General features: G+C 58.2%; 2 protein-coding genes across 4 annotated transcripts; one reads left to right on the top strand and one right to left on the bottom strand.

Annotated features, from left to right (window-relative positions):
* Window positions 1–901: 901 nt before the first annotated feature.
* Window positions 902–9,168, top strand: TRIM72 (tripartite motif containing 72). Of its 2 annotated transcripts, XM_036310203.1 has the most exons (7): window positions 902–1,166; window positions 1,403–1,799; window positions 3,884–3,979; window positions 4,065–4,295; window positions 4,756–4,778; window positions 5,953–6,071; window positions 8,552–9,167. In XM_036310203.1, exons 2-7 carry the CDS (start codon window positions 1,410–1,412, stop codon window positions 9,121–9,123), a joined length of 1,431 nt encoding a protein of 476 aa, XP_036166096.1. In that variant the 5' UTR covers window positions 902–1,166; window positions 1,403–1,409; the 3' UTR covers window positions 9,124–9,167. The 2 variants fall into 2 exon arrangements, with proteins under 2 accessions (XP_036166096.1, XP_036166097.1); XM_036310204.1 differs by lacking the exon at window positions 902–1,166 and having other exon boundaries at window positions 1,408–1,799; window positions 8,552–9,168.
* On the bottom strand, window positions 2,277–3,393 carry PYDC1 (pyrin domain containing 1). 2 transcript variants are annotated; one of them, XM_036310206.1, is made up of 3 exons: window positions 2,892–3,393; window positions 2,609–2,651; window positions 2,277–2,462 (listed from the first exon to the last, which is right to left on the bottom strand). In XM_036310206.1, the coding sequence occupies exon 1, from the start codon at window positions 3,199–3,201 to the stop codon at window positions 2,932–2,934; it is 270 nt and encodes an 89-aa protein (XP_036166099.1). In that variant the 5' UTR covers window positions 3,202–3,393; the 3' UTR covers window positions 2,277–2,462; window positions 2,609–2,651; window positions 2,892–2,931. The 2 variants fall into 2 exon arrangements, with proteins under 2 accessions (XP_036166099.1, XP_036166098.1); XM_036310205.1 differs by having other exon boundaries at window positions 2,936–3,375.
* Window positions 9,169–9,561: the final 393 nt, after the last annotated feature.

Raw genomic sequence — 9,561 nt, forward strand, 5'->3', positions numbered from 1 at the left:
ACAGTCAAGCAAGAGTTTGTTTCCAAGTGACCTATTGAGCTATGTAAGCATATTTGTTTATTTCAAATGAAATATATTTGTATTATTTGTCATTCATACTATCCATCCATACCACACTATCCTCTGTATCAGGTAGTCCAATAGAAATATACCTGTTTTGTTCTTAAAAAAAAAAAGAAAAAAAAAGGTCTTCCTTTGAAAGAGTTTTCCAGAAAGAGGGGATGGCAAGTACGAAGGCCTGGCTGGAGTGAGCAAGGGGGTGATGGGTGAGAGACAAATGGGTCTAATTGGGTAGAGCCTTGTAGGCCACAGGGACTTTGGTTTTTATTCTCAATGAAATTTAAGCGGAGATTTCAAGGATCAGCATACAGAGGGGCCTGGGGCTCCCAGGCCGACTCTGCTTCTGGGCCGCAGGCTCTGGATTCAGTTCATTCATTTATTCAACTGCCAGTCGAATATTTATTTTCAAGCATTTAGGGAGGCCAGCTTTGTCCCCGGGCTTGAGCTGAGCTCTGGCGAGACAGAAAAAAGACTCTTTCCTCAGCTCTGGAGGAAGAAAACCTTCCAGGGTGGGGCGAGGCCCTGTCCTGCAGGGGGAGATAATACTGTCGGTGTGAGAGCAAGTCAACAGCTTGGGAATTAATGAGTGGGTGACAAGCTGGGCAGGGGCCGCCCTTGGGGAGGGGGAAGCTGCAGATTGTGGCGTGGGGGTGGAGGTGGGGGAGAAAGGGCAGACCTCTCTTCTCTCCTATGGAGAGGCGCTGTGTTCTGTTGGCTCTGAGCGCTGGCTTCAGATTGGGCAGCGGAGGGGACAGTGGGATGGGCCAGGACAGGTGGCCTTGACATGTGTTGCTTGTTCCCTGACCACTCAGTCTTCACTTTTAGAATGGTTTCCAGAAATGATAGGAGGGAGAGTCAGGGCAGCTAAATATAGTCCTGGGGCCAGAGCTCACGAGGGAGGCTCCCTCTGCCAGTCACTGCAGCCGGTCAGCTGTGGTGTCCACTGCTAGCTGCCCCGGGAGTGCCAGCGCCCGTCCCTGCTCTGAGCTGGTCGCTTGCCTCTCACCTGTCTTCAGACACCACCCTGACCCCCTGCGCTTAGTTAGGCCTCACGGTGGCTGAGCCTCCTGGGAGTCTCTTTTTGCCCGTGATCTCCAACCAGACCTGTGAGTCCATGGATCCTGTGGGCCTGGAGATAATGGGGAGGGGAGTGCTGGGGGTCCTGGGGAGGTGAGGGCGCGAGGGTCGGCAGACGGCTTTGGAGAATCTGGGCCTAAGTCAGGGAAAGACAGTGGGTAAGACTGCAACCCGGGCTTGTGTTTAGGAACTGGGATTGAGACAACGTCCCCGATGGGGGATCTTTCTGGGCTGAGTCTCCCTGACTGACCTCTCCTGTACCCAGGCCCGCCATGTCGGCTGCGCCCGGTCTCCTGCGCCAGGAGCTGTCCTGCCCGCTGTGTTTGCAGCTGTTCGATGCGCCGGTGACAGCAGAGTGCGGCCACAGCTTCTGCCGCGCCTGCCTGAGCCGAGTGGCCGGGGAGCCGGGGGCGGACGGCACCGCGCCTTGCCCGTCCTGTCAGGCACCCACGCGGCCGCAGGCGCTCAGCACCAACCTGCAGCTGGCGCGCCTGGTGGAGGGGCTGGCACAGGTGCCGCAGGGCCACTGCGAGGAGCACCTAGACCCGCTCAGCATCTACTGCGAGCAGGACCGCGCGCTCGTGTGCGGCGTGTGCGCCTCGCTGGGTTCCCACCGCGGCCACCGCCTGCTGCCCGCAGCTGAAGCCCACGCGCGCCTCAAGGTGCGGGGCCCGGCGGATCGGTCAAGGGATGGTTGGATGGGGCAGGGCCCATGGGGGGGGGGGGGTTGCTGCATGGAGTTGGTCTCTGAGCTTCAGGGCCCCAGGCGCCAGGTGTTGTGGGGGACGCGGGAGGGCAGGCGGCTGAAGGCGGGCGGCGAGAGGGAAGCTTTGAAGAGGCGCTCAGGGCGGGCCCTGGTGGGATGGCTCGGCGCAAACCTAGATTTCTGGCGCCTGGGCGCGCAGCTCGGTGCGCAGGCCCAGTGGGCACCGGGATGAAGTCGGGGCTGTTTTACCGGTTGGAGCTGTTAGTCCTGAGCGCGTGCAGCGCCCACACACAGTTGTGCGCGCCCGAGGTTTGCGATCCCCACGAGGCCGGAAAGGGTCGACACATTTGCAAATAGAGACGCAGGCGCACACGGGCGCGCCCATGCCATACGCGAGGCCAGTCACGAGAGGGTAGGTGTCTACACAGGTCAGGAAGGTTTGTCACGAAGGTTTTATTGGTGCAGGGGCAGAGCGAGGGGCGGGGGGCGGGGCTGGAGGCGCGCAGCGGCCGTCGGTCCCGCGGTGGAGGAGTGGCCGCGGCCTCAGGACTCGGGTCGGAGGGCTTCTGCGTGGTCCCAGCCCCCGCGCATCAGCACTGCCCTTCTCCGGCCCGGACTCCTAGCGGGGTAGACGCAGCCCTCAGGCTCCCGCAGGACCAGCCCCCCTTCCCTCCCGGCCCGGCCTCCCGTCCAGCCACTGCCGGCGGCGGTCTCCCCAGCCCGTGCAGGAGCCCCCCAAGCCAGGAGCCCCCAGCCCAGGCTCACCTCTGCTGAAAACCGTACCGCTCCCGACCTCGTCCGTTTTCATCTGCGAAGAGATAACAGAGTCCGTGAAATGGGACAGGGGCCCAGGAGTCCAGGGCGCCGCCAGGGGCAGGCGGGGCGGGTGCAGTATGCCAGGGTCCGCATCCGCTCAGCCCGAAAAGGCAGGGAGAGGCTGGCGGGAGGTGGGGGGTTGGGGGTGGGGAAGGGAGCAGGAAGGCTGGGCCGGACCGGACCCCTGGGTTTCTGGCGAGGAAGAGGAGCGGGTCCCGCCTTGGCCGGGTACTGAGACTCAGGAGTAGCCGAGGGCCGGCGGGCGCGGGAACTCACGCGGCGCCCCCCAGCCGCGCCGCCTCCTCCTGCATGCCCATGTCGCGCAGCACCGCCTCGGTGACCTCGGCGCCGTAGTCCTCGCAGTAGAAGGCGACCAGCTTGTCGGTGAGGTCCACGGCGTCCAGCGGCCCGAGCGCGCCCCGCGGGATGTGGCGGAAGCCTTCGCGCAGCGGCGCCGCCCCCAGCTTCAGCTTGAACTTCTTGAGCTCATCCGCCGTCAGGTTCTCCAGCGCGTCCAGGATGGCGTCGCGCTTCTTCCCCATGGCTCAGCCGCTCCCTCCGACGGCGCGTCCGGCCCAGGCCTGCAGCAGGCGGGGCTGTGGCTCCCAGGACGTCGGGGGAGGAGACTGTTGGCGCCGGCGCCCAGGGGCTCCCTGGTCCCCTTAGGGGGTGGGAGGAGGCCGCCACTGTAGCGTCGTCAGGTGTCAGGTGAGGTGCCAGGCTGTTCCCACAGAAGGGGACCCAGCAGTTGGAAGCCGTGGAGGCGGGACTGGACCTGTCTGATCCCATGGCCCTGCAGCCCCAGCGCAGGGCGGCTTTGGCAGGAGGTGTTAGGAACTCCAGGTTGTCCGGGAATCGGAGGAGGTTGCGTTTCTACTGCAAACACCCTACACTCACCCTCCGGAGCCTGCAGCCAGCTTCATTCCCGCTGGTGGAGGAGAGCCAGTCACATTGTGTGTGTCTTTCTCACAAAGCCCTGAGGGGGGTGGGGGCGGGGGCTGACTGCCAAGGGGCTGGGGAGGACCTCCCCTGAAGAGGCAAGTCAAGGGGCAGGCGCTCTAGGCATCAGGACCAGAACTGGCAAGGGCCTGGCGACCTGCACGTGGGTTTGGGGAAAGGTGAGAGCCAGCTTGGCTGGAGGAGGAGCTGGCCTTGAGGCTGAGACACAGAGGGCGGGTTCAGGTGGGGGAGCAGCAGCATCGCCTCTTTCTGTCTCACCCCCAGACCCAGCTCCCCCAGCAGAAGCTGCAGCTGCAGGAGGCATGTGCACGCAAGGAGAAGAGTGTGGCTGTGCTGGAGCACCAGCTCTTGGAGGTGGAGGTGAGGGCTCAGCGTGGCAGAGCCTGGGGGCGGGGGGCGGGGCTAGGCCTCCCCAGCCAAGGGCTTTGGCTTGCCTTCCCCACAGGAGACAGTGCGTCAGTTCCAGGAGGCGGTGGGCGAGCAGCTGGGCAAGATGCGGCTGTTCCTGTCTGCACTGGAGGGCTCCTTGGACCGGGAGGCGGAGCGGGTGCGGAGCGAGGCGGGGGTCGCTTTGCGGAAGGAGCTGGGGAGCCTGAACTCCTACCTGGAGCAGCTGCGGCAGATGGAGAAGGTGCTGGAGGAGGTGGCAGACAAGCCGCAGACTGAGTTCCTCATGGTGAGCTTGGGTGACCTTCCTTCGCTGCCCCTCGGCCCGGGTCCAGGCCCCGGAGAGCTCATCCCAGGGTCAGGCAGGGGCCCCGAGGTCCAGAGAGGGGCAGGGACCAGCCAGGGTCACACGGGGAGGAGGGGTGGCCCAGGACTGCTGGATGTTGCTTAGGCTGGGCGCTGCACAAGGCCGCTATGTCTAAGGGGGACCCTTCACATAACAGACGCTGTGGGTTTGCTTATTTCTCAGGACAGTCTTCTGCCACAGAGTGCTGTTTCTTGAGGAAGGGGTCCCTTTTCTAGTTTACACGGATAAAGGGCTAGGGGTGGCCTTGAATTCTGGGTTTCTTTTGGCTTTTCTGATTTTTCCTGACCCCATACTCAGCATTCTTGGTCCACCCACCCCATCCTCAGTTGTGTCCAGGGTCTTTCCTGCCTGCCTCACCTCCGTTTTCTTTTTCTCTCTCCAGAAATACTGCCTGGTGACCAGCAGGTGCGATCATCCTGGCCCCGCCCCTTTCCCAACCTGCCCTGGTCTTCAGGGACACTGGCTGGCTCACCAGCTACTCCCCGTGTGCCTGCCGATTCCATTCGGTCCTCTGCGATTTCCCTGCACTTTGTTTTGAACATAGAAATGAACGTGACCGGGTCCTTCTTAGGAACCTCCCAGACAGAGGGGGGTGGGGGGGAGGGGAGGCGGAGACATAGACATACATCACTGTGGTCAGTGCTGCCCGGAGAGCAGTGGGTGGCCGGGGCAGGCCTTGCAGCGGAGTTGGACGTTAGAGTTGGACTGGATGTTGAGAGTTGGACGCTGCAGGAGTGAGCTGGAGTTAGCCAGGTCAAGAGCTGGGGGAAGAGCATTGAGAGAAGGCAAGAGGGAGAGAAGGTGTGCTGGTGTGGCAACTGGGCAAACTGAAGAGCTGAGGGGCTTGGACCTCATCCCAATAAAAGACTTAAAAAATTTGTGGTAAAATGTACACAAAGTAAAATTGACCATTTAAACCATTTTTAAAACATTTGTTTTTGTTGATTTTAGAGAGAGAGGAAGAGAGAGGATGAGAGATACAGAATTATGGATGAGAGAGACATGGATAGGCTGCCTCCTGCACGCCCCCTACTGGCCATCGAGCCCACAACCTGGGCATGTGCCCTGACCCGGAATCAAACCAGTGCATGCATGGGTTGATGCTCAACCACTGAGCCACCCCGGTGGCAAACCATTTTTTAGTGCACATTTTCGATTCAGTGTCATTAAGTACATTCATGTTGTTATGCAACCATCATCACCATCCATCTCCAGAACATTTCATCTTAAAATAATGATCACTCAAGGATATGTTTATTGATTGTAGAGAGAGAAAAGGGGGAGGGAGAGAGAAACACATCCATGTGAGAAAGAAACATCATTTGGTTGCCTCCTGTACTGGCCCTGACTGGGGATCGAACCGGAAATCTTTTGGTGTATGGGACAACGCTCCAACTGAGCCACCTGGCTGGGGCCAGAACTTTCCATCTTTCCAAACTGAAAATTCAGCAGAGGAATGAAGTGGAGAGGTCCCGGAACTCCACAGCCTTGTCCGCTCTTCTGGGCACTGCTTCTTGCCCTCCCCCACCCCATGCCTCCTCCGGAAGTCCCCTCACAGACACTCCCCACCCCTCCCCAGGCTGCAGAAGATCCTGGCAGAGTCCCCGCCGCCTGCCCGTCTGGACATCCAGCTGCCTGTCATCTCAGATGACTTCAAATTCCAGGTGTGGCGGAAGATGTTCCGTGCTCTGATGCCAGGTACGGAGGCATGTTATGTCTGTAACCATGCGGGTGATGGGAGGCCGCAGCTACACACAGAGAGGCCTCCCGGTCTCAGCGAAGAAGGTCACAGAAGAAGGTGCCCCTTGCCCCTTTGCCTCTAGAGTCTAGACTCTAGGGCAAGCATGTCAAACTCAAAGGCTAACATGGGCCAAATAAACAAGGTTTAAGTTTATGTGGGCCGCAAAGAAACAAAAGCTTCAATTATCATGGAAATGTAGGTTTATTTCAATAAAGACATGCTGAATACAAAGGGCTGAAATAAATGAGTAGTCGTGAACATAAAATAGAACATTTTAATAAAAATTAATATTTTTGCTTGAACATTAACTTATCAGACACTGAATACCTGCACAAATTAATAAGTGTCATGCTTATAAACCTATTTTTCTTGTTCTTTGAAAGCGAAATATATCCTGTTTCACACACCAAACAAGTCAGTCCAAGACTAATGATGTGGCAATCGGCTGCTAAAATATTCGCCGCTGGTATTAGTGGAGAGAAATGGTGTGCCTGCGTGTAAGGCGCGTAAGGGAAATGAATGCAACACGATTATAGTAATCAGTCATTAGTGAACATTGCAGTTCATTATTAATAATTAGTAGCCCGGTGCACAAATTCATGAACATCAAAAGGAAATTAGAAGAAATATTTTAATATCACTACTCACCCTTTCTCTGTAATAGAAGTGTCAACCAAATTCACTATCGACAATGACAGATGGAAACACACACATGCGATTGGTGCCAGCGAGTGCTTTATATGTATTTTGCATCTGCAAGTCAACTTAGCCTTTTATAGATATAGAATAAACGTGCTTAATTAGACCTGCTTTCTGACTTAGCTAAACTTTTTCCAGGCCAGTGAAGCACCCAAACTTCTCTTTCAGGCAATTGTCAGCAACACAGCAGTAAATAGCAACATGAAGCAGATTATTATTGTAGATCATGCAGGGAGAACAAAGGGTAAAATATGTAACTGCAGCAGTGTCTGACTATATTCTGCACAGTGAGAAAGCCTGAAGTCATTTTCAAGTTCCACCATTTTTTACTTCTTTTCAGTCGGGTCAAGTTTCTAAGCTTTCTAAATCTCCATTTTCTGGCTAATGAAAAGAAAATAGGATTCCACTGAGTCTCCTGGCTACCTGTCCCAAGACTTCTGTGAGGATCAAATGAGATGAGGCACGTGAAAACGCTTCACAGACATTTGGTTAAAGTGTGAAGTGTCTGCACCTGGCTATAAAGCAAGTTGTGTTCCTGGGCTGAAGGAACTGCAAGGAGGCTAGTTGCTAGGGAGAGGAAGCCAGGCGTTGCCATGTGACATCATTACCGGGAAGGTTGGACACTTCAGCATATTAGCCTTATATATATATATAGATTATGTATAACAGGATTGTGTAAAAATTAAGTTATGAAATTTTTATTAAAACATTTCTAACATACTGTTATGTTGGCTGGGATGCAAAAGTATTTGTTGTGGGCCGCATGTGGCCTGCGGGCTGCGAGTTTGACATGCTTGCTCTAAGGCAGTGGTTCTCAACCTTCTTAATGCCGTGGCCCTTTAATACAGCTCCTCATGTGGTGGTGACCCCCAACTTCATTGTTACAAATTGAACATAATTAAAGCATAGTGATTCATCACAAAACAATATGTAATTATATATGTGTTTTCCGATGGTCTTAGGCGGCCCCTGTGAAAGGGTCGTTCGACCCACAGGTTGAGAACCGCTGCTCTAGGGTATCCCTGTACCCTTGCACTTGCTAAGAGAAGGACCCCTGAGGGCATGGAATTTATAGGTGGGGGCCTGACAGGGGAGGGGAGCGGATGCTGCTTACAGGAAGGTGCTGCTGCTGGCAGCAGGGGACTCGGGGTTTGAACCCTGTGTGCTCCTTGTCCAGGCTCTGTCCCTGTGGACAGTGGAGAGGATAATTCCTGCTAATGGGGCCTGAGGGTCTGCAGAGCTGGAACCCTGGCACTGGCCTGGGCCGGACACTGACTCTGGCCTGTGGCTGGAACGGCTCAATGGCTGAGCCTCCTGGGGGCTCCCCTCCAGAGCTCCAGGGCATGCACATGCGGTGGGGATGGGAATGGGGGACTCTGTTTTATCCAAGAGAAGACTGAGGCCCAGAGGCTGACTGAGGTCACACAGCGGCGAGACGGGGGCCGCTGCGGGCCAGGCTTCCTGTCTCCTCCCGGTGACCTGGTCCTAGATGGTGCTGTCTGCCCTGTACCGACCTAACCCACCCCAGCCTGGAAGGAGGCAGCCAGGGCCTCAGCTTACAGCTGAGCAAACTGCAGCTCGGGGAGGCAGTCTTTGGCCGAAGCCAGTCCGCAGAGGGGGTTCACCCCACCCCCACCCGGAGGGCCGGGGAGGGTTCGAGGAGGCCAGGCCGGCCCATAGGTGGGCTGCGGGGAAAGGCTCGAGGCTAACAGGCCTGGCGGTCTCTCCCTCTCCGCAGTGAAGGAGCTGACCTTCGACCCGAGCACGGCCCACCCGAGCCTGGTGCTGTCCCCCTGCGGCCGCCGCGCCGAGTGCTCGGAGCAGAAGGCGCCGCCGGCCGGCGAGGACCCGCGCCAGTTCGACAAGGCGGTGGCGGTGGTGGCGCGGCAGCTGCTGTCGGAGGGCGAGCACTACTGGGAGGTGGCGGTGGGCGACAAGCCGCGCTGGGCGCTGGGCGTGATGGCGGCCCAGGCCGGCCGCCGCGGCCGGCTGCACACCGTGCCCTCGCAGGGCTTCTGGCTGCTCGGCCAGCGGGAGGGCAAGATCCTGGAGGCGCACGTGGAGGCCAAGGAGCCGCGCGCGCTGCGCAACGTGGAGCGGCGGCCGGCGCGCGTGGGGGTCTATCTCAGCTTCGGCGACGGCGTCCTCTCCTTCTACGACGCCAGCGACGCGGACGCGCTGGAGCTGCTCTTCGCCTTCCACGAGCGCCTGCCGGGGCCCGTGTACCCCTTCTTCGACGTGTGCTGGCACGACAAGGGCAAGAATGCGCAGCCGCTGCTGCTCGTGGCGCCCGAGGGCCAGGAGGCCTGAGCTGCCTGCCGGGAGGGGGCGTGGGTGGGGACGCCGAGAGTTTGGCGAAGTTGGGGATTGGCATGGATGGGGGGCTGCGGTGAGGGGTGGGGGGCAGGGGGTCTAACGTCAGGTCCGCGAGGAAACCCCAGTTTGGGAACCAGGAGATGCACGTGTTCCAGGAAGAACTGAGGTGGAGGGGAGGAGGGAGAAGGGCCAGGAGCCTGGGGAGGGGAGGAGCTGGGCGCTGGGGTGGGGGTGGGGGGCTGCAGCTTCCCCTCCCTCCTCCAGACGTGTGGGAGCACAGGTGGCTGAGTGTGGCGCAGTAGGTGTGGGCGTGTAACGGACAGTGGGTCCGTGCTGCCTGTCACTATGAAGCAGACACAGGGCTGAATCATACGTGAGCATTTATTCCAGTCCTGCCGGCAGCTGGGAGAGCAGCAGGTCAGCCACAGAAAT

The sequence above is a fragment of the Myotis myotis genome, unplaced genomic scaffold (genome assembly GCF_014108235.1).
Source record: "Myotis myotis isolate mMyoMyo1 unplaced genomic scaffold, mMyoMyo1.p scaffold_m19_p_5, whole genome shotgun sequence".
NCBI classification, from domain to species: Eukaryota; Metazoa; Chordata; class Mammalia; order Chiroptera; family Vespertilionidae; genus Myotis; species Myotis myotis.